The sequence below is a fragment of the Scyliorhinus torazame genome, chromosome 12 (assembly GCF_047496885.1).
Source record: "Scyliorhinus torazame isolate Kashiwa2021f chromosome 12, sScyTor2.1, whole genome shotgun sequence".
NCBI lineage: Eukaryota > Metazoa > Chordata > Chondrichthyes > Carcharhiniformes > Scyliorhinidae > Scyliorhinus > Scyliorhinus torazame.
Window position 1 is genome coordinate 175,913,980 of NC_092718.1, and position 26,950 is coordinate 175,940,929.

The 26,950-nt window shown below is 46.2% G+C and overlaps 1 protein-coding gene across 3 annotated transcripts in view; it reads left to right on the top strand.

Moving 5' to 3' along the window:
* The window catches only part of LOC140386757 (syntaxin-1A), a 428,170-nt gene that overhangs the window by 211,691 nt on the left and 189,529 nt on the right, over positions 1–26,950 (top strand). For all 3 annotated transcript variants that reach the window (XM_072469428.1, XM_072469430.1, XM_072469429.1), the window contains exons 4-5: positions 19,849–19,923; positions 24,041–24,114. In XM_072469428.1, the coding sequence (XP_072325529.1) occupies positions 19,849–19,923; positions 24,041–24,114 (149 nt within the window). The remainder of the gene's footprint in view (positions 1–19,848; positions 19,924–24,040; positions 24,115–26,950) is intronic.

The window sequence follows — 26,950 nt, forward strand, 5'->3', positions numbered from 1 at the left end:
AGGCGATGATAGAGGAGCTGAAGGGAAAATGGGAAGAAGAGCTGAGGGAAGAGTTTGAGGAGGGGCTTTGGGCGGATGCCCTAAGTAGGGTAAATTCCTCGTCCTCGTGTGCCAGGCTTAGCCTGATTCAATTTAAGGTTCTACATAGAGCACATATGATGGGAGCAAGACTGAGCAGGTTTTTCGGGGTCGAGGACAGATGTGGGAGGTGCTCAGGAAGCTCGGCGAACCACACACACATGTTCTGGTCGTGTCCAGCACTGCAGGGGTTCTGGGGGGGTGTGGCAAGGGTAATTTCAAAGGTGGTGAAGGTCCGGGTCATGCCAGGCTGGGGGTTAGCTATATTTGGGGTTGCAGAAGAGCCGGGAGTGCAGGAGGCGAAAGAGGCCGATGTTTTGGCCTTTGCGTCCCTAGTAGCCCGGCGTAGGATTCTACTCGTGCAAGGAAGCGAAACCCCCGGGCGTGGAGGCCTGGATAAACGACATGGCAGGGTTCCAAGGATTGGAACGAATAAAATTTGCGTTGAGAGGATCGGCTCAGGGGTTCTCCAGGCGGTGGCAACCGTTCCTTGACTATATCGCGGAACGACAATGAAAAGATAGAAATGACAGCAGCAGCAACCCAGGGGGGAGGGAGGGGGGGGAGAAGGGGGAGCACTATTCTGTGTTTTTGCTATTTGTTTTTTCTTTTTAGTTTCTGTTGTAAGTTCACTATATTATTTAAATAATGCTATCTACTAGTTAATGTATAATTTCTTGTTGAGTTGTAAAAACGGACATATTTTAGTTTGAAAAATGTAATAAAATATATATATATTTTTTTAAATGACAGTGAGTGGTGTTGCTGGTAACTTTAGCCTTAGTTTAATTGCTCTGTTCTATCGCCTTTGCTCTTGAGTCGCCAGGTATCTTTCTGATGCCGCCACGTGGTTCAAGTCCGAGTAATGATCAATAATCCAACACACCGCTTAGTAAGAGTTAAATCAACGCACATTTATTATATACAGTAATCAATACTCATGCATAAATTCTACATCTAAGCTACTTCCTACAACTAACAGGCCAATACTTAACTTAGAAATGGCCCACCAGGTCAGGGAAATGAATGGCCTTTCGTTTGGATTCTGAGCCTGCGGGATTCGAAGCTGGTACAGATCGATAGCTAGGAGCTCCTATCTCGTAGCGAGTGTTGAAGTAAGACATCCGATTTGAGTGGCTGTTGCAGAAGGGTCGCAGGAGGGTGTAGAAGGGGTAGCAGAAGTGTTGATTTGAACTTGGACTCTGTTCTTATAGTCCCCAGGGGCTTCCCGCCTTTCAGGGCAGACCCTGTACCTCGTTCCAAGTGATTGGACTTCGTCCCAATCACTTGGTTCGATATTCTCCAATGCTGGTGCGATTACTTGATCGATGGGCGGTCTTGGGGTGATCGTTCACCTCCCTTTGTGTCGGCTCCTATTGGCGCCGAAAAGTCTGGGTTGGCTTTGTGTGTCTAAATTGTTGCAAATTGTTTCCGGGGATTGCTCATTAGTATTCAGATGGCTGGTGTTTTTTTATGCTGATGGCTGCAGGTATCGATCCTGTCTGGCCTCCCCAGAGGCGAATACACAGTTTTACCTGCAGCTGCTTGTTTTAGTCCTGTTGGCTGATTTTCCCATCAGCCTTTTCCGTTCGCCTTTTTAAATCGGGGTTAGCCATTCTAAATCGGGAGTTAGCCATTTTAACTGGCTACAGTGGAATACCATGCCTGGAGAACGTCCCCTTACAGGCCTTGATGATGGTCTTGGATGTGAGGTCCGAGAGATTCACGACCTCTGATTGCTGGAAAAATAATCAATGATTACGACCATTGGCGTGAAAGAGGTCGATGCCCACCTTGGACCACGGGGAGGTCACAATTTTGTGCTGCTGAAGCGTCTCCTTGCTCTGTGCTGGCTGGAAGCGCTGACAGGTCGGACAGTTGAGGACCATATTTGAGATGTCCTGACTAATCCCAGGCCAGTAGACTGCTGGCCGGGCTCTGCGCCTGCATTTCTCGACACCCAGATGTCTCTCGTGGATTTGCCGGAGCAGCAAGCTCTGGAGGCTGAATGGAATGACAATGCGGTTCAGCTTGAGGAGGATACCATCAACCACCGTCAGGTCGTCCTTCAATTGAAGAATTGAGGGCACTGCCCTTTTTGCCAGCCATTGGCGAGGTGGCGCATGACACACTGCAGAAGAGGGTCTTTGGCTGTCTCGTCGTGAATGTGGATCACCTTTTCATCCGACGCCGGGAGGTTGCTGGCCCACAGCTGCACCTGTGATTCGATCTGTTGGATGAATGCCAGCGGGACAAGGCATCCTCAATAATGAGCTCCTTGCCAGGCGTGTACACAATTTCAAAGTTATACCTTCTGAGTCTGAGGAGGATGCGCTGCAGCAGGGGCGTCATGTCGTTCAGGTCCTTGTGGATAATGTGGACCAGAGGCCTGTGGTCCGTCTCAACGGTGAACATCGGCAGGCCGTAAACATAATCATGGAACTTGAGAATTCCAGTGAGAAGGCCCAGGCATTCGTTTTCAATTTGGGCGTACCGCTGCTCGGTGGGTGTCATTGCCCGTGATGCGTAGGCAACTGGTGCCCAGGATGAGGTGTCATCGCGCTGGAGCAACACCGCGCTGATGCCGTCCTGGCTCGCATCTGTCGAGATTTCCGTTTCCCTGTCAGGGTCAAAAAATGCCAATACAGGTGCAGTGGTGAGCTTGGCTTTCAGCTCCAACCACTCTGCTTGATGAGCTGCCTGTCACTCAAAGGCAGTAGACTTTTTCACCAGGTGTCTGAGGGCCGTGGTGTGTGAGGCCAGGTTTGGGATAAACTTGCCCAAAAGGTTTACCATGCCTAGGAAGCGCAGCACCGCCTTCTTGTCTTCAGAGGACTTCATGGCTTTGATGGCCTTTACCTTGTCTGGGTCCGGGCGCAGGTCCTGCTGAGAGATCTGGTCACCTAAGAACTTAAGTGTTGACATGCCAAAGCTACACTTGGCCCTGTTCAGCTTGAGGCCATTGGCATGGACACTGCGGAATATCTGCTGGAGACAAGAGATGTGCTCTTCGGGGATTGTGGACCATATGATAACATCGTCCACATACACACAAACCCCTTCAATGCCCTCCATCATCTGATGTGGAGATGCCGGCGTTGGACTGGGGTGAGCACAGTAAGAAGTCTTACAACACCAGGTTAAAGTCCAACAGGTTTGTTTCAATGTCACTAGCTTTTGGAGCGCTGCTCCTTCCTCAGGTGAATGAAGAGGTATGTTCCAGAAACCTATATATAGACAAATTCAAAGATGCCGGGCAATACTTGGAATACAAGCATTAGCAGGTGATTAAATCTTTACAGATCCAGAGATGGGGTAACCCCAGGTTAAAGAGATGTGAATTGTGTCAAGCCAGGACAGTTGGTAGGATTTCGCAGGCCAGATGGTGGGGGATGAATGTAATGCGACATGAATCCCAGGTCCCGGTTGAGGCCGTACTCATGTGTGCGGAACTTGGCTATAAGTTTCTGCTCGGCGATTCTGCGTTGTTGCGCGTCTTGAAGGCCGCCTACCCAGAGATCAGAGGCTGAATGCCCTTGACTGCTGAAGTGTTCCCCGACTGGAAGGGAACATTCCTGCCTGGTGATTGTCGCGCGATGTCCGTTCATTCGTTGTCGCAGTGTCTGCATGGTCTCGCCAGTGTACCACGCTTCGGGACATCCTTTCCTGCAGCGTATGAGGTAGACAACGTTGGCCGAGTCGCAGGAGTATGTACCGCGTACCTGGTGGGTGGTGTTCTCACGTGTAATGGTGGTATCCATGTCGATGATCTGGCACGTCTTGCAGAGATTGCCATGGCAGGGTTGTGTGGTGTCATGGTCACTGTCCTGAAGGCTGGGTAGTTTGCTGCAAACAATGGTTTGTTTGAGATTGCGCGGTTGTTTGAAGAATCGCCGAGCAGAAACTTATAGCCAAGTTCCGCACACATGAGTGCGGCCTCAACCGGGACCTGCGATTCATGTCGCATTACATTCATCCCCCACCATCTGGCCTGCGAAATCCTACCAACTGTCCTGGCTTGACACAATTCACACCTCTTTAACCTGGGGTTACCCCATCTCTGGATCTGTAAAGATTTAATCACCTGCTAATGCTCACATTCCAAGCATTGTCCGTCATCTTTGAATCTGTCTATATATATATATATATATGTTTCTGGGACATACCTCTTCATTCACCTGAGGAAGGAGCAGCGCTCCGAAAGCTAGTGACATTGAAACAAACCTGTTGGACTTTAACCTGGTGTTGTAAGACTTCTTATACTACTCTCCATCATCTGCTCCATGATTCTATGGAAGATCTCCGAGGCCGAGACATTGCCGAATGGCATACGGTTATAGCAGTACCTGCCAAACGGTGTGTTGAAGGTGCAGAGACTTCTGCTGGACTCATCCAGCTGGATTTGCCAGAATCCATATGACGCATCTAACTTTGTGAAAAACCGGGCGTGTGCCATCTCACTTGTTAGTTCCTCCCGCTTCGGGATGGGCAGTGTTCCCGCATTATATTCTGGTTGAGATCCTTGGGATCAATGCAGATACGCAGCTCCCCCGAAGGCTTTTTTACATACCATCGAGCTGACCCAGTCAGTCGGTTCTGTAACTTTGGAGATGATGCCCTGGTCCTGAAAATCCTTTCGCTGCGCCTTCAGGCGCTCCTTCCGTGGAACCGGGACCCAGCGTGGAGCGTGGACCACAGGCGTGGCATCAGGCCGTAGCAGGATCTTATACCGATATGGCAGAGTGCCCATCCCGTCAAACACATCCGGATACTGAGCGAGGATGTCGTCAATGCCGGCTTGAAGATCCACGTTGGGGGAGGTCATTGTGTAGACCCGCTGCACAAGGTTTAGCTGCTTGCATGCATGTGCACCGAGCAGGGAGGCCCTGTCTGGCTTGACGATTTCAAACCTTAGCCTTGCGTGAATGCTCCTGTTGGAGACGAGCAGATGGCAGGATTCCAGTGCTGTGATGGCATTGCCGTTATAGTCCAGGAGCTGGCAGGCTGCTGGAAGAACCTTGGGTGGCTTCTTGATGCGGTTGAAATCTGCCTGTGAAAGGAGATTGGCAGAAGCACCTGTGTCCAGCTTAAACTGGATAGAGCATTGATTTACTTGCATCACCGCATGCCATCCTTCCGCAGAATCCACAATGAGGATGGGCAGGCTCCGCGATGATGTCGGTGAGGCATGTTCACGTGTGGTAATGATGTCCACATGGTAGGGGGACTCTAGGCAATCGGCCTCTGGATCCATTGTACTGCCAGGATCAGAATCCTGTAAACCTTGTTGCACACTCCAAATGCACCTGCGTTGGAATTGGGAGCGCTGGCCCCTGACTGGTGGTGCAGACCTGCACAAGGCTGCATAGTGTCCAGGCTTTCTGCAATTTAAACAGTGCCTGCCTCTTGCAGGGCAGTGTTTCTTTAAGTGGGCAGTGCCGCAGTTCGGGCACGTCATGACGTCGTTATGCTCCGTGCGTCGTCGCACATGCGCAGTGCGGTCGGCAGACGTTTGCACCTGCGCAGTGTGGTGACCGGCCGCTTCGTTATCCCATTCGCATCGCGCATGCGTGGGACACCGGGAAGAGCACGCGAAATGGCCACTTTCATCAATGCTGAGGCGCTTCATTCGGGAGATGGCCTGCACACTCTCTGCCTCGTGGGAGGCAAGTTTCTCATTTTCAGCCAATTTGTTTTGGGAATACCGATTTTTGTCGTGGTCATGCACTGTACATGTTTCAGTCGCGACTGACCGGGTCATATGCTTGATTTTTAAAAGCTGCTCTCTGAGGATCAGAGTGAACTCCAAAAACGATTTAGTCTCTGATCATGCAGTCAGCAATATATCACCAAAGTTGCAGGACAGCACTAGTAGACAGAGATTAGTTAAGAAGGAGTTGAAAGATTCAAGTTTACCTTGTAGGCGTTGTTGGAATATATAGCGCTCGAAGATTTCATTGGTGTCCACTTCACAATGACTATCAAACTTGTCCAGGATGGTCTGAAACTTTGTCTTGTCCTGGCCTTCGGTGAAGTTAAATGAGTTGAAGAGTTGGATGGCTTGCTCCCCCGCAGTTGAGAGGAGAAGCGCGATCTTGTATCAGACACACCCTCGAGGTCTGAGGCTTCGATGTACAGCAGACACCTTTGCTTGAAAGTCCGCCAGTTAGCACTGAGATTGCCGGAGGTCCGCAGCTGTTGAGGAGCCTGGATCTTCTCCATGGTGCCGGGATACAGTTGCTGGTCATCACGGAACAGATTGAGGTAAATCATGTCGTGGTAAGCACACTGAGATAACACGGGCTGCAACTGGATGCAGCTATAACTGAAAGATACTCCAGACCTTGAAGTTAGTTCAATTTGATTTATTGAACGTGTCACACAGTTAGCTCAGTTCTCTATGAGTTCGACTCTCTGCTAACCCAAGTGTGATTACTCTGTCTGACTGAACCAGACTGGCTCTTAGCCACGTGCTGTAGATGGTATGTGATATATACACCTGACTCACTCTGTAGATGTCCCCAGTGGAAAGAGGCGGAGTGTGAGTGCCTCGTGCCTTTTATAGTGGGACACCACCCCCCAGTGTTATGCCTGCTGATTGGTTATGTCCTGTTCTCGGTGTTCAATAGCTGCCTGTCTGTATCTCATTATGTGCATGTCTGCATATCATGACAGATAGGACTTGCCATCATGCCGCCAGGAAACCCACCCAGAGAATCCCGCCGCAGGTGAACGGCCGGAAAGCCTCGGTCTCTGACTCCGAGAATGCTACCTACCTTTTTTTTTTAATTGATTTACAAGTTGTGGGCATCGCTGGTTAGTCCAACATTTATTGCCCAGCCCCAGTTGCCCTTCAGAAAGTGCTGGTGAGTTGCCTTCTTGAACCGCTCCAGTCCTTCAGGTGTAGGTACACCCACTGTGCTGTTAGGGAGGGAGTTTCAGGATGTTGCCCCAGTGACCGTGAAGGAAAGGCAATATATTTCTCAGTGAGGATGGTGAATGACTTGGAGGGGAACCTCCAGGTGGTGCCTAGGTATCTGCTGCTCTTGTCCTTCTAGATGGTATTGGTCATGGGTTTGGAAGGTGCTGTCTAAGGAACCTTGGTGAGTTACTGCAGTGCATCTTTATTTTTCTTTATTCGTTCCTGGGATGTCGGCATCGCAGGCTGTGCTAGCATTTATTGCTTATCCCTAATTGCCCTTGAGGGGGCTGTTGAGAGTCGACCACATTGCTGTGGGTCTGGAACCACATGTAGGCCAGACCAGGTAAGGATGGCAGATTTCCTTCCCTAAAGGACATTAGTGAACCAGATGGGTTTTTACGCCAATCGATAATGGTTTCATGCTCATCATTCGACTTTGAATTCTAGATTTTTATTGAATTCAAATTTCACCATCTGCAGTGGGAGGGGGATTTGAACCTTGGTCCCCAGAGCATTACTCTGGGTCTCTGGTTTACTAGCCCTGTGACAATACCACTATGCCACCGCTCTTGTAGGTGGTACACACGGCTGCCACTGTTTGTCGGTGGTGGAGAGTTTGAATGTTTGTGGAAGCGGGAGCAATCAAACGGGCTGCTTTGGCCTGGATGGTGTTGAGCTTCTTGAGTGTTGTTGGAGCTGCACTCATTCAGGCAAGTGGAGACTGTTCCATTACGTGCCTGACTTGTTCCTTGTAGATGGTGGACAGGCTTTGGAGAGTTCTTGCCGTAGGTTTCCTGAAGCACATTTGACATCCTTTCGCAAATGATAGCAATGTTGGAGAATGGGAGGGTATAATTTATGACCGTTTTCCATCAGGACCTCCCATGTCAGAAACAGCATGGGTTAGATAAAGAATAGAGCTTCCTCTGCACTGTTTCATTCACCACTTGTAAAGATCAGACTGGATTAGATACACAATGCACAATGTTTCCACTATGTGAAATGCATTTCGGTGTGCTCAACTAATTCTTCATGGTCATGAATCATTGGCAAAAATTTGCTTCCGGTTCCGCATTAATTGTCAGTAAATTAGAACTTTCACTCCCGAGAGTTACATGGGTGGCCAAAGTTTGACATGCGGAAAACTTGAATATCGACATTTCTTCTGAGGCTGTAGCAAAGAGAGTCCAGGGATGCTTTTAACCTTTCTGAAAGCAGAACAAGGCCAAATCGAACATCTGTTTATACATCACCCTTTTTTACTCTCCATTGACTGAATTGATTATTGCCAAATGCGTTTGGTTCTACCCTCCAGCTAGTTAGACAGTAGCTGACATTTGGACTCTGGAATGGAGAAATGTTCCATTTCCCAGCAGTAACACCTCTCCTCTTGTTTACAAAAAGTTGCACCTTTCAAATTAAGAGACCAAAAGGGGTCGAAGAGCAAAGGGATCCAGCTATTTGGGCGATTAAACTATTAAAATTAACAACACAACTCAGCAAAACAATTAAAATTGTTAACAAAGCACTGAGATTTATTTCTAGGGGTGGAAGTTGGAAAGCTACAAGGTCACCCTGTAAAGAAAGCCCTGTGCCTAATTCTGGTCTCCAGAAAAGGTGCAAAAATAATTTACTAGAATGGCACCAGAGCTCAGCAATTAAAGCTATCTGGAATAATTGAACAGTTTGCTTCTTCTTCTTTCGATAGGTGAAAATATAAAGAAGCTGATTGAGCTTTTGGAAACCATTAGTACATTAGACCAGATAGGAAGGGAGAGAATGTTTCGGATCGTGAGAGAATCCAAAAACAGGGATCACAAATGCTGGATAGTTACCAATGAATCCAACAAGGGGGGAAAGAAGAAGAGATTTACTTATAGAGAGTGGTTAGAACATAGAGCTCGCTACCACCAAAGGTGGCTGAAGCAAAGAGCTTCGATCATTTCAAAAGGTGAGTGGATAAGAGAAAACGGAATTGAAAGAATCTGCTGAAAGTTTTGAGATGAGGTAGATGGAATCGGAGGAGGATGATGTGGCGTATAAAGATAGTTGCCGACTAGTTGGACTGAATGGTCTGTTTCAGTGTTATACATTCAATTTAATTCTATGTATCTGTGTGGGTGTGCATATGTGTCTGAGGGTCGGTGTGCTTTGTAATTATGTGATGTGGGTGTGTAGGGTAGGTGGGTATGTGTGACTGGTTTGTTGTCACTCATTAATGAAGATCATCCTGGCCCATGCTCCCTTTGAGACCCACTAAAGTGCTCTATTAAAGTCACTGGCAGTTGTGCATTGACTCATTGACTGTTACTGGAGATACTGTAATTTTCCTTGTCAAAACCACTGCAGCTGACATTAATTTCTAGTAATTACAGTGATGGCATTTGTTCAGTCTTTGTCGATTTGAAAGTTTTTTTTTTGTTGAAAAAAACAAGTTTGATTTTTCATCTTTAAAAGGAAGGTAATCATGCTTGGTGGAATAACAGTCACGTATAAATGTGCTTCGTGAAAAGTGAAACAAATGGAATGTTCTCAGGCACTTCACCAAAAATGTAGTGATTTCCAGATGAAGAGGGAGAATTGGGAATATTTGTTGTTCAAAAAACATGAAATCATGTTCTTGTAAATCCATTATCCTTTCTGCACAATTGTTGTCAATAGCTCCCAGGACCTCTTCCTGTTATTTCCCAGGAGTCTTTGGCGTGGTTTCCTATTGGTCTCTGTGGGAGGTGCAAGTGGTAAATTCGATTTGAGCAAGACGTGAAGAAACTTTGCCTTTGAGTATTTGGTGGAAGCTAGATGTTTGTTATCCCGTGAAAGGTCAACGCGACCAAGGCTTCATGATTCACTGCCTGTATAATGCCCTGTATAACTGAAGCATAGCATCCTTTTACGTTCAGTTCCTCTTGTAATAAAGCATGCCGTCATATGCAGCAACGCTAGTGAATGGAGAGTCATAAAAATAGCCTCAGTTCAATCAGTAATTATGGTAACATTTAAAAAAAGTACACACTCTATCCAAGGCTTTGAAGAATGTCTCAATTCCTGATGTGGCAATATCGTGTCTTCCACCTGCTGTCACCAGAAGTACATTTTAATTGAATGCATTGAAAAGTTGGAATATGAATGCTGGGTGGTAGCTATTTTTTCCTCCTGGACAATGGACATTAATGAGGTTCATCTCCAAGGAACAAACTTCTGAACCACTGATTGAAGCAGCAAATGGCTTAATGACCTAAGCAGATAGTGCCAGCTGAAATTTTGTGAGTTGAAGAGACTTTCTTTGCCAATTGCTGTCACTCGGTCCTCATTTGCAGATGTTTGACAACAGAGCATGCCAGTGATAATTGCAATTACCAGTGAATGGCTAAGACATGTCTGTGTCCCATACTGCACAAGCTTCCCAATGCTAATCCCAAAGTACTGCTAGGCAACTCCAGTTACTCATGAGTAATTGGTTTCCACTGTGCTATCAGACTCTTAACTGTCTAAAACTGCCTGTGCAAGTTGTGCTAAATGTTTGTATGGAATTTTTCTGTTGCTGAGAACAGTATTATAGGGAATGTTAATCAGTTAGTGAGGTGCTGAATTGGCTCCTGGCCAACCTATACAAACAGCTGCAGTATATAATACATAGGCTGGATCGGTTCTAATTACCATGGCTGTAGTTTGCCGTTTATCGTGAATCACTACATTAGTTGTATAGAAGTGTGGAGGCTGACACAATTGTATGACTGCTGGTTTACTCAGCCGTGAGCCCTGGTAATTTAGCTTTCAGCTTCCTGTGGTGTGTCTTCATTTTGTTGGCTGAATCTAGAGGTTGAATCTGCCTTATGCTTTTCCTGTCACCTCAATAGCTGCCGAATTTGGTGCAAAAATTTCTGAGAGTAGCTATTTTGGGGGATTGGATACTGCCAACATTCTCAAGGCTGTCACTCTTGGACTGTGTGTTGATTCAAGGTTGTTGCAGCAGGGTCTCTTTTAGAGAGGGTTGAACATAAATTAAACACATTTAGCACAGCGCATGGATGGACTGAACATTTTCACAATGAGATGAGGCAAATATAGAATTGTAGAATCCCTACAGTGCAGAAAGAGGCCAGTTGGCCTATCAAGTCTGCACCCACCTTCTGAAAGAGCACCCAACCCCAGCCCACTCCTGTAACCCCACCTAACCTGCGCATCTTTTGACTGTGGGTGGAAACATGAGCACCCAGGGGAAACCCATGCAGACACTGGGAGAAACTGCAAACTCCACAGTCAGCCAAGGCCGGAGTTGAACCCGGGTCCCTGGCACTGTGGGACAGCAGTGCTAACCACTATGCCACGATCTTTGAAAGATTATATCATAGAATCATAGAATTTGTAGTGCAGATGGATGCCATTCGGCCCATCGAGTCTGCACCGGCTCTTGGAAAGAGCACCCTACCCAATCCCACATCTCCACCCTATCCCCGTAACCCAGTAACCCCACCCAACCTTAGCATGACCAATCCACCTAACCTGCATGTCTTTGGACTGTGGGAAGAAACCGGAGCACCCGGAGGAAACCCACGCAAACACGGGGAGAATGTGCAGACTCCACACAGACAGTGACCCAGCGGAGAATCAAACCTGGGACCCTGGAGCTGTTAAATAACAGTGCTAACCACTGTGCTACCATGCCGCCTTTAGCTTAAGCCCACCCCACCTAACCTTTTACACACTAAGAGCAATTTATCATGGCCAATCCACCTAACCTGCACATCTTTAGGCTGTGGGAGGAAACCGGAGCACCCGGAGGAAACCCACGCAGACACTGGGAGAAGGTGCAAACTCCACAAAGACAGTCACCCAAGGCCAGAATTGAACCTGGGACCCTGGAGCTGTGAAGCAGCAGTGCTAAGCACTGTGCCACAGTGCCACCCCATATTAAATGGTTGTTAATATTTTTGGGCTGCCTCTTAGCTGTCGTTTGTCACTTGTTTACATTAAGGACTATCATGTTCTGTATGTCAAAGGGATTTGGGTCCTTGTCTCAGTTGCAAAATGAGAAACCTTGATATCAGCAACAATCTGCTTGAGAATCTGACTTGTCTTATGAGGATCGCCAGTCCCAATTTTTGAGCCACATGTAATAAGCCAGAAGTGTCAGGTTCAGTGATCAATTGTAACCACCACCCCTGGGACTCCCAGAAATGCTCGGATGAAACCCAACGCACTCTGGAAATAGTGTCCACATGGCAACAGACTCAGTTCTATTTTAGTCTCTGTCCCCCATGTGGAGCTAAAATGGTTGGTTCACAACAAATAGATCCGGTCTGGTGTCTCCAGGTTAATATTCTACATTGCTGGAGCACCCCCTGACTTTTAGTGTCATTTATAGCAGGTCAGTGTCAGAGCCCTCCATCGGCCATTATCCAGTTGAGCTGTCCCTCTACGTCCCCTAATAGCATGAGCATCACAGTCCGAGTTCCTGACGACAGAATCCAGAGAAAACTGTGGTCATGAGAGTAGAAAGAAGACAATGAAAAAGGGAACCCTGGACTGAATCCTCATATGGACAACAGACAGATGCATCATACAGATGCTGCCTTAGGAAATGTGCAAACAGGAACGCTCAGCTCCAGCACTTCCCTCTCATCACACCCTCATTCTTATGTTTGCACACATGAAGGTTGGTACGGATTAGGCACTTTGCTGGCACTCCGTAAATGTGACACAGAAAATGGGTAGCTATGAAGAGTCGTCTGATCCTGATGTGTGCCTGGAGCTGTTGAGCAGAGCTTTGGGTAAAGATGGCCATTAGTAACCAGAATGGCTATCATGTTTTATTACCACGTATTTGCAGAACATTTTGGAAAATGTAGAGCACTGCAGCTTTAAGAGTATCAGCCTAACCTGCATGAAGCCACGTGCTGCATATTAACTCGCTCTCAATATTGGTGTGTGGCTTCAGTGGTGTTTCGTGAGGTAATAATTGGAGTACAGTTAGTTTAATGCTTAAGTGTCAATCACTAGTTGACACAATTTTGTCAGCTTCAGAAGTGCCATTATTATCTATGTTATAAGAAAGAAACCAATTCCTACAGAGGTGACAGGAAAAACTGCAAATGTGGAAAAGGTGAGGTTACGGGGATGGGGTGGAGGCGAGGGCTTAAGTAGGGTGCCCTTGCCAAGGGCCAGTGTAGACCCAAAGGGTTGAATGGCCTCCTTCCGCACTGTAACTTGTATGATTCTATGAAGCAATAAGTAGGTTAATGGATTGACAGCTTATTTGATAATGCCATCTGTAATTTAGAGAGGCAAGGGTGATACGTTTATCAGTTGGTATGATTTTATGTCAATAGACAGACAATTTAAAAAAATTTAGAGTACCCAATTCATTTTTTCCAATTAAGGGGCAATTTAGCGTGGCCAATCCACCTAGCTCGCACATTTTGGGGTTGTAGGGGCGAAACCCACGCAAACACGGGGAGAATGTGCAAACTCCACACGGACAGTGACCCAGAGTCGGGATCGAACCTGGGACCTCGGCGCCGTGAGGCCACAGTGCTAACCCACTGCGCCACCATGTTGCCCCCAATAGACAGACTGTTGATGATAAATTGTGAGCTGGCTATATGTATCAATGATGGCTCGAGTTACGAATGGGTGCCTCAGACTGGCCTGTGTTCCAAATTTCACTCTCCTCTGAATGGTAACCCCAGAGTACTGCGAAGCTACCCCAGTTACCTGTGGGAAATCAGCTAATCTTTCAGAAGCTCTAATACAATTAAGACATTCCAGTAATAAAATGTTCTCTTGTATCTGGAAGCCTCCTGTTTCTTGATCATGCTCTCAGAACAGGGTCAGCTTTCATATGCATGTTTATGATACTCATCGGATTCTCCACATCACTCCACTAAACCTCTTACTGCTGCTGTGTTGTTAGACTGCTTGTCTGACCACAAACCCTGGGCGAATCACAAATTCCTTCAGCTCAACGTTGAGATACCTGAAGCCATTAGATCCAATTCTGCTGAATCTAATTTTATGCACCTCACTGGTCACTCTCTGAACCCAGACCATTCACAGTCTTTGTTTTCTGTTCAACACTGAGCTTTAAACCCCACCTTTTATTCCTTACCAAGACGGCTTATTTTCACCCCTGTGACATTCACCCTATCAGTCCCTCCTCTGATGAAACATTTTCATTACCTCCAGTGCAGATTGCTGCAATGCTCTCAATCTAGGGCTCCCATCTGCCCTTCATAAGTTGCAACGTGCCAAAAACGGTGCCAATTCCATCCTGTCCTACACTGCTCATCTTGCCCATTCTCACGAGCTCCCCACGCCCAACACGTCACGTCACTTAGCCTTCTCAATAAATCCCTTTGTGGCCTGGCCTGATTCTATCTCTGCAATATACTCTGGGTCCACATCCCCTACTAAATATTCTGCTGTGTACTCATCTCCCTTCATCGCAAAGCTTTTAAGTATCTAAATCCTACTCTTTGTATTTCTGTCTCTGAAACTTTCCTTCTCTCCAGACAATCTTTTTGCCTCAGCTTTTGATGACCTCTCTGAGTCTCTTCTGCCTGACAGCATCTGTTTCCCTCACATCCAAGAGTGCAACACTTTGGAATGTTTTAAAATATATATGCTAAAGGCCCAGCATTACGGCAACTTGTTGGTTGGCTACCTTGGTCAATGAACATTCCGCACTCGAGGGAGTTTTTCTTCAGACTGCCATTCTGTCAGACTTGTGCCATCTCTTAGCTCATTCCTCATGGCACGTTGTGAGGAAGATTATATTTGATGAAAGCACAGCGTCTAGCTTTAAAGGGTATCCAACTGCTGAGGTTCTGGCGAGCATTGACAGAAGGGAAGCAAAGTTTATGGTGGCTGAAATCAAGAACTCTTAGCGGGAAATGTTAGATAAATGGCTTGCTTCATCACAGTTTATAATTAGAAAATTGTGGTGGCGACACTGCAATAGAATACTTGCAGAGACCCTGTTTAAATTGTCCATCCAAGGGGGAAACAAACTGCTGTCTCTCCCCTCAGCTCATTTGCTGTCTCTTAAAAGATTACTTTGAAAACATTGCCCTGTATTCGATTCCAAATGTTGATTGCTCTGAAGATTTTTTTCAGACCTATCTTAAATTTGTCTTTCAGTGAGGGGTTTAACTTTGATTCTCTTATCACACTGAGATTTTTATTTGTTCCTGGGATGTGTGTTGCCAACATTTGTTGCCCATCCATAATTGCTCTTGGGAGGTTGGTCGTGAGCCACCTTCTTGAACTGCCACTGACAATGAAGTGTAGCTACAGCTATAGCACTGTTAGGAAGGGAGTTGCAGATTTTTGACCCAGCGACAGTGAACGAACGACGCTATGTCTCCAAGTCAAGATGGTGTATGGCTTTGAGGAGAACTTGCAAGAGCTGGTGTTTCCTTGTCCTAGATGGTAGAGATCAGGGCTAGGATTCTCCAGGCCCGCGCCGGGTCGGAGAATCGGCGTTGACCCCGAAAATTCCCGGCGACCGGAGAATCGGCAGCAGTCGTGCGTGCGCAGTCGAAACGGTGCCGGTCAGAGCCTGTTGAAAGAGGCCCCCGCGGCGATTCTTCGCATCGACCGGCCGAGTGCCATAGAGTCCCGCCGGCGCGGTTCACATATGGTACCACCCAGTGGGGGCTCGGACCCGCAGCCGCGGTGGCCGTCCTGGTGGGGGGGCGGGGGGATCAGACATACTGGGGGGCCTCCACAACGACCATGCCCGTGATCGGGGGGCTACCGATTGGCGGGCGGGCGCGGTCGATCTGTGGGGGGCTACCTTCTTCCACGCGGGCCCGCTGTGTCGGTACGCCATGTTGCGCGCCGCCGGTGCGGAAACTGCCACTACGCACATGCGCCGATATGGAAACAGCCCCCACACGCATGCGTGGACCCGCACCAGCAGTGCAAGACTGTGTATCGGTGCCGGAGCTGCGTGGAGCACTCCGGGGCCAAGCTGGCCCCCTGTGGGCCACTGAATCGCTGGGCCAAGAGGCCCATTGACCCCGGTGTGGAACACTCCGGTGTTTATGCTGGCGTCAACACTTATCCGGGATTTTGGAGATGCTCTCAAAGGAATCTTGCCAGGTTGTTGCAACGCGTCTTGTAGATGGTATACATGTCTGCCACTAGTACACCTGTGGCGTGGAGAGTAAAGATTTGAAGTAGAAGATAAGGTCTGGATCAAACGGGCTGCTTTGTCCTGAATGGTGTCAAACTGCTTTAGTGTTGTTGGAGCTGCACACATTCCAGGAAAGTGGAGAGGGACAAGGGGGTGGATGAAGATGAACAGTGTGAGGCAGAGGGAAGACCCGGAGAGAGAAGCTGGACCCTGACTAGCTTGCATGAAAAGCTCAAAAAGTAGAGAGTCAAAGGGATACCACATTGGTTACTGGAAAGGGATGGATGAAGACTCCAGATGGCATGGGTAGAGGTCCAAGTGGGGCACAGATGCCTTGCAAGTGATGAGCTCAGGTGGGGGAGTTGCTGGTTGAATGAAGGAACAGACCTCCTCTCGAGACTCCTAGCCTTTTTGCTCCGGGTTTCTGACATCCTGCATGGTCTGCATGGTATTTAAATATGGCGCTGGGACCTTCAAACCCATCAACTGAATGTGGGTGGGCAAATCAGTGGGTGGGCAAATCGGCTGCTGGCCCACCTGGAGAGTCGGAGGGGAACCTGCTTCTGCATAATTAATGAGGTTCCAGGTGCAGAATGTAGGCGGCATCCTGTCGTTCTGGTCAGTGGGACAGGCGCCTCTGGAGGTGCCCGTCACCTCATTCAGTCTCAATGGGAGAATTCTGCCCATTTCCTTATGTGGCTTGGTAACAACCTCTGTTTATAATGCTCCTATAAATATCTTGGGACATGGTATTATGTTAAAGGCACTGTGTAAATATAAATTGTTGGTGCTGTTTTGAATCCATGTTGACTTATGTTTATTATCCAAGTAAACATAAATTGTATTCCTGTATTCCAATTCCATTGTTTTATCAGACGTGGTTGATGACCCTGCCATTGCTTGCTCTGTTTTGACAGTTTCGGCAGGATTGTATGGAAGAGGAGCCCAGAAGGAATCCAGCCACTGGGAGATCGGGGAAGGGGAGAAAAAAAAAAGTTGAGACTGGGGAAATAAAGAATGGCAAAATTAGCCAATCAGGGGATTGATGAAAAGATATTGAGTACAGGGTCCGGGAGTGGAACGCATTGCTAGGATCCAGGAAGGAGCAGACATATTATGTTCCTTGATGCAAATTTCAACAATGCAGGACGATCTTAAACTTAGCTGATATAAATCAATCTGTCGACCCATCATCCGTCTTATCTATTTAATGCCCCACTCGTCACTTTCTTAATTTCTTCCTTCCTCTCTCATATTGATCCACCTATCCATCTAGCTATTGATTTTAAATGTTTGTGCTGACCTAAATGAAACATCCACCAGTGTGGAACCTTAGGATTTGATAGATCTTGTAGGGATGCTAATTGCCTCCAGGTCCTCTTTTCATCCACTCTTTCCCTCATTTGAGTGCTTGTAAATTGGTGTGACCCCAGAGTGAGAGTATAGACTGGGAGAGAGTTATTGGGGGGGGGGGGGGGGGAGAGCAGAGGGGACAGTTGTTGAGAGGTTGGGGTGGGGGAGATGCTTAGTGGGGGCCAATAGTTTTGTCCACTTTACCCACACCCACTTTGAAGGCCCTTGAACTGAGTGTCATGCACACACATGGGGCAGCACGGTAGCATAATGGTTAGCACAGTTTCTTCACAGCTCCAGGATCCCAGGTTTGATTCCCGTCTTGGGTCACTGGCTGTGCAGAGTCTGCATGTTCTCCCCGTGTCTGCATGGGTTTCCGCCCACAGTCCAAAGATGTGCGGGTTAGGTGGATTGGCCATGCTAAATTGCCCTTAGTGTAAAAAAAAAACATTAAGTGGGTTACAGGGATAGGGTAGAGACGTGGGCTTGAGTAGGGTGCTCTTTGTAAGGGCCGGTGCAGACTCGATGGGCCAAATGGCCTCCTTCTGCACTGTAAATTCTATGATTCCATGTAATGGAGTTTCGGCACTGATCGCAGGACAGTCCCACTGTTTGCCACAGTGCACATTCAGAGTACTTCCTTCTTTATGAGCATCTTGATGGAAGTCCCTAGTTAGCCAATCAGAGCACAGAACTGAGCGAGCAACCCGAATGACAACTCTGTGCAGTGAAAATACGTCCCATTGATGAACCGTTTGGAACAAAAAAAGTTGCATGTTCAGAGTCTCTGCTCAGCAGTCGCCATTGCTGCCGGGAGGTCATGCTCCCAAATGATTGGCCCACGTCCCCAACGGGGATCACGGACCACAGTTTGGGAACCTCTTCTCTAAGGCAATAGTACAAACTTCAAAAGACCACGGCTTCGTTCTCCATTACTAACCATCGCCTTAACATCCTCTCCACTGGCTACTCCATGCTTGTGCCAATGACTGCACAGAATATATAAACTTCATTGAAACTGAGATCGGTCCTTCAATTTATTTTGCTTCACCCCTCTCTTTCCAATTGCCCATCAAAACCTTAGCTCCTCCAAGATGTCCTGGCCCAATCCTGAACCCTCAATTCTATTTGAACTTTTCTCCTCTTTTTCTCACATGTGGCTTCAAATTATATATTTCTTCTGGAGAGGTCGAGATCTGTTTCTGGATGGACTGGAGGTCACCTCCAAGAAGAATACAGTAAAACAGGATTGATGTTCCCTCTTGGACTGTCTTCAATACCTATGAGGCCAGGAAGGAATTTTCCAGTTTTATTTTCACTAATATGCTTAAGGTTTTTAATCTACTTTTTCATCTCTTGCAGCAGATTAAATGACCAGGTGGATAAGGCGTTTATTTATCCTGATGCATATGACATCACAATTGCATGGGACAGGCTACTTGGAACACTGGGTGTATGTCTGCTCAACATATTTGCATGGTCCATGTCTATGTTGTATGATCTGGAATTTCCTCTGGGAAACTTCTGGTTATCCAACTCCTCCTCCTTTAAGGCTTCCTTGAAAACCCATTTCTTTGACTAAGCTCTGAACCAACACTCCTCATGATTTCTGTCTTTAGGTCGGCATCTGTTTATTTGTCTGATTTACACCTCCTTGAAGAGTGTTGCAACTTTTTTTTATTAAAGGCAGAATACAAGTCCCAATTCTTGTAACCAATCCCTTGATCACAATAAAAACTTCAATAATATCCCACATGAGCCCATTTCTCTGAAGTAAGGAACCTTCAGATTTTGAGCCTTGTCTAAAAGACTTTGTGCTTAATTTGGTGCTTTCCGAGACACCATCATCTGCCCTTCTCTTGCACCCAGGTATCAATAACCACCTCAGGAGCCAAAACAGAAAACAGTCCACCAACTGCAAATAAGCCAGAGAGAATAAATCTTAGGATCCCTAAGTGAGTTATGGGCTAGAATCTAATTGACACATCTTGAGGTTAATTTGTGGTCTCATATGGTAGCTTGTTTTTTTTTTGGGTTTGCTATACTGGGTTGTGGTTTTGGTCAGTTATGCTTGGGCTGACTGATGCTGTGGATAATGACTTTAATTGTACCACCTCCATCATTTGAGAATTTACAGCTGTACTGTTCTCTATTGGGGAAGGAGTTCTTGCTAATTCACAGGAATTTACATCCAACTGTATCTGGTAGAATAAAATAGAGATGAAGTATTCTTCATATTCCAAAACCTCATTATTCTGCTCATTGAATCTATGCTCTGGGAGGATTGGGATACAGAGGACCCATCACACTGTCCAATTCTGCCATGCACTCAAGGTTAATATTCTCTGTCTTTCAGAAACAAAGGAAGAATTGGAAGAACTGATGACGGATATCAAGAAGACAGCAAATAAGGTCCGCTCCAAGTTAAAGAGTAAGTAAATGATATCAACAGAATCCAGCATCAAAATTGGTGAAATTATTCCTGGTTCAATAGTTCAGGGTCTGCCTCATTAGGTTTGCGACCTATTTTTGTTACAGCTGGAATCTGTATTTCATTTCCTTCCCTTTCATGCTCCTGTTCCATGGAATCATGCAGCAAAGCAGGGGAATCTTCTGCCGGTTCTCTGAGATATCTCCCAATATTCTCACTTCCCTGCTCTTCTCTTTTCTCCCCACAGTCCTTCCAAGTATGCATCCAATTCCCTTTTGAAAGTTACTGATGAATCCTCTTCTACTTGCCCTTTAAGATGAACCATTCAAGGTTCTAAAACTCGCTGAGTAAAAAGACTTTGACACATCTCCCTGTTGGCTTTTTTTTGCCAATGATCTTAAATCAGTGTGCTGTGATGATTTGCCGTCCTACCAGTACACACAGTTTCTCCCTATCTATGCGCCGCCCCCCCATAGTTTTATAAAACCTTTATGAAATACACCTTAACTTACTTTGTTCCGGGGAAGACAACTGCTGATCACTGGTCTCTCCACATAACCTCATTTGTGCGGTACCAATCTTTGAAATCCCCTCTGCACTCTCTTTATGACCTTGACTTTATTTCTGAAGTGCAGTGCCCAGAATCCAACATAATACCTGAGGTCTAACTAGTAATTTCTATAGGTTTACCTTAACTTACTTGATTTTGTACTGCATGCACATGTCTCGAAAGACACGGCATGCATTTTTCATCTGCTTTATTAACAGGTTCTGCAGCTTTAGAAGATTTTCGCAGAGAACCCCCCCCCTCCCACGAGCAGGTCTTAAATTTTCAGCAAATTGTATTGCCTCGCCTTCCAAAGTACATCACCCTACCGTTTTCTGCATTACATTTAATCTGCTCATTTCACCAGCTCTCCTGAAGTCCCCTGTTATCGTCCTCACTCTGTTTGCTACGTTTTCAAGAACTGTGCCATCTGACATTTTTGAAATAATGCCCATCCTCCTACCGAGGTGGGGGTGGTGTTGCTGCTTCCGATGCACACAGGACACCCCAATGTACCATCCCATTCCTTCCTGCCCTTTCAATAAAGTTGTTTCCTGTGACTGCCCAGCATTTCTTGGAAATGGAGGTGTATTGATGGGCCTTGAATAGAACTGTAGGTGGGCATGACACTGGTGGGCTAGCCACACAATGTATTTTATGAGCCCCCCCCCCTTATGTATTCCCCCTCGCACCCCCCACTGCCGAAAACACGCCTGGCGCATGGCCTTAAATTCCAGTCCCCTGATTCACCATCTTGGTTTAAACCCTCCCTTTCTATTTTCACATATATTGGCCAGAACCTCCGGCGATTCACGTCAGTGGGATCTTCTGGTCCCGCTGGCAGCACACTCCCAACAGTGAAGCGTACATTCAATGGCAAACCCCATTGACAGCAGCGGGACCAGAAGATTCCACCACAAGCCAGTGGTAAGCTGCCTCTGCCAAACATGTAGCGGGGATGCGCGGAATATCCCGCCCATTGTATTTTAGTGTGAATGCCATTTTCTTTTGTTAAACTTTACCTTCTTGAGTTCTTCCCTTCAAAAAGTTTCGTGCTTGTGGTTTTACGTCCCTGATGGGCAGGATTGTATCACCTGGGATAACTGCATGGACTGAGGGGACGTCTGACCTTTGTTTCATGCAAACATTGCTGATTGATTGCTTAGTTGACTGCCTTAAGCTGCATTCAATGGGTTGCAGGAATCGGTCCTTTTCAATCTGCACCCACCCACCACCCACCACGCCCCGCCCCCACCCACTCTCCCATAAGAGGTTGGAGTGTCAATGTCAGAGCTCAGAACTCCTCAATGTCATTGACATGCCAGGGACTGGGTCACTGAGGTTCAGTTACACTCCCAACACAGTTTGTTGCAACCAATCCAAACCTTAGTATCATACCGATGTGCTTGCATGTCAAGTGCGGGGTTAGGAAAGCTAATGGTAGGTAAGGGAAAAAAACTTTTTTTTAAATCATTGAATTAATCTGCTATACAATATGAATGTTACATAATTTAAAGTACTTGTCAAAATTTGAGCAGTTTAATTAGTTTTTCATTGCATAGTATAATTGTCTAAAATGCATATCATTCAGATACCAATTTCATTGTATTATTGAATGGTTAATAAATTACATATATAAACATACCAAATCAAATGGTTGTTAAATTTCAACATAGTTATTTTATTCATTTTATAACTGAACATCTTTAAGATGTATGATCCCAGGGCTTTCAGTCTACCGCTGGAAGGAACTGCTGCTGATTTCAGCACTGCGTCATTATTGGCCAGCTGTATCCTGTCAAGTCAGCCGTTCTTTTATGTGGTACGTTTGGTGTAATAAAACATCCCAAGACTTCCCTTTGTCTACTGCTTCTAGTAATAAAGCATCCCGAAGCATCCCTGTAATAGTCCATTTAAAAAAGGTTGGCTCTCAATGTTCCTTCTGAGCACTACGGGTATGAAGCTCTGCAGCAATCTAGAAAGCATCACTCAAGCGACATTAGGCCAGTGTCCCCTTTAAGATGTGCAAAGAAATCTTAAAGGGACCGCACAGTGCAGCAAATGAGGTCTTGTGGCTCAGTAGGTAATAGCCCTGGCTCTGAGCCAGAAGTCCTGGAGGCCACTCCCACTCCAGGGCACAGAGAGTGTGTCCCAGACATGGATCAACAGACTCTGCCAGTCCTTCTAATACTCCCCCACTATTCCCCAAAGGGGGAAAAAAATGAAGATATGAAGCAAACAAACAAGCAGTGCGACAAACAGTGTTGAAAAAGTAGAGGGAACATTGCCCCCTAGGTGCCTTGCAGAGAAAAGAACAGACATCAAGCAGGAGCAACGGGTTTGGTCATGACTGATGGCAAGTTCACAAGAGTAGATTATTGAAGAGATACAAAGGGATTTTAAAAGAGCTCTAGAATGTGGGATGAAGTGGCTCTGCCAGCAAAAGGGGAAACGGACAGTGACAGTTGGATGAAAAGGGGTCCAGAGTCTGATGTAAACCAGCACATCGAACTAAAAAGGTTGGATTGAAAAAAAGGCGGTATCATTAAAGCAACTTATGGATGAGGAGAAGGGTTTTGAAATCACTGCCGTGGAATAGACCAGGATCAAATGGAGGTTAAAGGGGACAAGGTTTATTAATAGAATGATCAGGCCATGGATTAGTTGCATCTTCTTTACAAGAGACGGGTTGTAAAACTGAGGCCAACTGCAGGAAAAGCAGACAATGAATGTTAAGATGCAATGTTATCCGAAATTATACAGGCCACGGTTAACTCTTCAGACATTTGTCACCTGAAATCAGGATCCCCAGCTTATTTTTCAGGATGGCTGCTCCATGCTGATCTCGCTGTGTGTATTACCCATCCCTGGCACTTTGTCCTTGAACACTGAGGTGATGTATTACCTTGGACATCTTCAGAGCCTTTGGCAGAGTCTGGTATTTTGCACTCCTGAATAAGATTGCCTTTCACTAAAGCTATGTTCAAGTTGCACTGATGGCTCAATCTTTGCCTCTTTCCATTAACTCAGGACATTTCCTGATGCTCCTCCTCATGTTGACCCCAATAACTTTGCTGATGATTCCAATCTATGTTCATCAACTTCCCAAAGTTCACACCCCCTCAGTACAGCACAACTTCTAGTCTTTTTAGTACCAGTGGCGGAATCACAGTCGCTTAGTCTCTCACATGTCTTTTGGATCATTAAATATTCTGTTCTTGAACTGGTCAAAGATGCAATTTCTAGACATCTCCAAAATCCAACAGCCCCTACCCCTTATTTAAGTAACTGTACGTAACGACATTAAGTTATCATTGCGGTGTCAATTACAATGCACTGCTTTTCAGAAGGATTATATTGCATTGTTATTGCAATTACATGTGTAAGGAATCTACTGGACTGAATCATATATGTAAAGTGTAGATTAATGCATAATGTACATTGTATAATTATAGTGCACTGCATACTGTGTACTGTATATTCTATATTAACATTGTATTCTGGTTATAGGGTCTGTACTGGGTCTTTGGCTTTTGTTAGACATCTGTGCTCTTTGTTTTATTTCTCCAGGTATTGAACAGAGTATAGAACAGGAGGAGGGTCAAAACAGATCCTCGGCTGACTTAAGAATACGCAAGACACAGGTCAGTGACTTTACCATTCTGGCGTTTCCAATAAATTAGATTGTACAAAGTAGACAATGGCCAGAATTTGCCATTCCTGCCGAAACCAATAGACTTTTGGCTGGCTTGCCACCTCCGCCATCAGGGAATCTGCTGGGGCGGGTCAGAAAATCCCAGCCAGAGTGCTAGCCAGCCTGAATATTCAATAACGGTGCATAGTTTTCACAAGAAATATCACTGTGCTCTGATTTGAAGTGTATCGGTGCCCCATCATAGAAAGGTTACAGCACAGAAGGAGGCCATTTGGCCAATCTAGTCATGCCAGCCCCAGAATGCCCATCTGCTGCAACTTTTAATAGGCATTTGGTGATGAGAATGCTGTTGGTTATTTCGAGGGGTAAACATCAAGCAGAGTGAGAGAAAGCAAAGGTTCTGCCCTCAGACACTTTGGGCCTCGGTGCCCTCTGCTACTAAAGCCAGTTACCCCAGGGGAGTACTTAGCATTTTTGAGGCCTACATGCCAACCTACTGTCCAACCTACAGTACAACAATGCTGGACTCATCGGCTTACTATAAGATATCTGTATTTATACAAGAAGGCCAGTCTCCAAGTATATGGGTGGCACGGTAGCACAGAGGTTAGCACTATTGCTTCACAGCTTCTGGGTCCCAGGTTTGATTCCCGGCTTTGGCCACTGTCTGTGTGTAGTCTGCACGTTCTCCCCGTGTCTGCATGGGTTTCCTCCGGGTGCTCCGGTTTCCTCCCACAGTCCAAAGATGTGCAGATTAGGTGGATTGGCCATGCAAAATTGCCCATGGTGTCCAAAAAGGTTTGGTGGGTTACTGGGTTACGAGGATAGTGTGGGCTTAAGTAGGGTGCTCTTTCCAAGGGCCGACGCAGACTTGATGGGCCGAATGGCTTCCTTTTGCACTGTAAATTCTATGATTCTATGATGTACAACTGCAAAATAGAACTAAATAAAGGCCCTTGAACAAGATCACTGATGGACTGAGATAATGTTCCACAGTTCAATTTATTTACGACATCAACTGCATCCAATGGGCTTGCACATTGCGCACAGGAAGTAGTCATTGTAGTGGGAGTGCGGCAGACTGCGAACTTGCTCAGCTGCATATATACCCAATATTCTTATCATTTGTACAGTGGGACAAATTACACAAAGTACAATTCATGCAATGGCAAGTTTAGAGATGTTGCTTCTTTGGGGCCAATCTTTGCACCAGGAAATGTTTATTTTTGATGAATTCTGAGTATATTTTGATTGCATTGAAACCAGTTCTCTGCCCCCATGCTTGTATTCGCATCAGCACTCTTTAATGGTCACTGCCAGTCACGTTGTTGGTGCTGTTTTCCCTCCCTCATTCACAGCATTGCTCGCCTCCTCCATAACAATCACACTGCTACCCACTACCGTCCAACTCCATATCATGCGTATTGGCACACTACCCCTCCTCTCACCATCCACAATGGTATTTTTCTCTTTCCATTATCGGTCTTCTACATTGGCACGCAGTTCCTTCCTTTCCCCACCATCCACACCACCATTCTTCTACTCCAAACCCCATCCCATTCATTGCTCAGATGCTGCCACTCTGTGAGGATTGAAATGCAAGAAAAACTATAGATGAGAACTTGGATCCCCCTTAAACTACGGCAAAAACTCCCCCACTCAAATGCAGCACAGTTTAGCCTCCAGGACAGCAGTGTAATGTTAGTGCCGAAATAGGCAGCGAGGAATCGTATGGGGAGTGAGACTGATTTCATTCAGCAAATGTTGATTTGTGAGCTTGCACCAGACGATGGTGACCATGAAAGCCATTGTTTTGTAATTAAAACCTCAACTGGTTCACTAATGTTCTCAAGGAAATGCATCAGCCACCTCCATGTAGTCTTGTTTAAATTTGACTCCAACCTCAATATGTGGTTGATTCTTAATGTTCACTGAAGTTGCCTAGTGGTTCTAAAAACATTTGCAATCAACCCCTTCTCAGAAATATTTATGCCAGACAGTAAATTCATCCTGAGGACCAGCATTTTAAAAATGCTCTCTTAAATCTGCAAATATCTGAATGTCTTTACCTCTGATAGATAATCTCCCAACTCGAGCAACAAGGGGTGAATTCAAGTTTCACTGACTCTTGGGATTCTTTTGTACGAGTGCAGTTTTGCCTGGCTGCTAGGTTAGGCAGTATGAAGTTGATCAGAGAGTACAACATCCGAAAGTGCTGTGCCGCAATAGGCAAGCATAGACCCATGAGACAATGAGATCCAGCTAAGCACGTTGTGTCATTTAACCACTCTAACTTCTTTCCATTTGGAGCCAAGTTCCACAGAGTATTGAAGTCTTGCTGATTTGGCTGAGAATACTCGAAGCTTCAAAGACAATGGCCAGAAATCGGCGGTCGTTGCAATTCACCTTTCCTGCTTGCAGTGTTTTGCGGTGGCCTGGGGTGGTGACAATGGGAAATCCCATTGACAAGAGGCAGGATTGTACAATCCGGCAACCAGCGAATGGCATGCCACCAAGAAACACGCGGCTGGGGAACTAGAGAATCCCGTCCCATGTCAAATGAAGTTAGCGGGCACTTTGACAAGATTGTTCACATTAAAACTAGGACTCCAATAATAGGGAAATACAAGACTATGGTGTGATCTCTTCTGCATCATGGGCAACAATATAAATTTGGAAAGTAAGGTATGAGATTGGATGTGCGGCTGTTTAATTTTTCCCAAGCGGGGTGGGAATCCAAGCGGATTGACCTGTGAAGCAGCTTTTGAAAAGGTATTAGATTGTTGCCTCAAAAAACAGAATGGTCACAGTGCCTGGAAAATGGG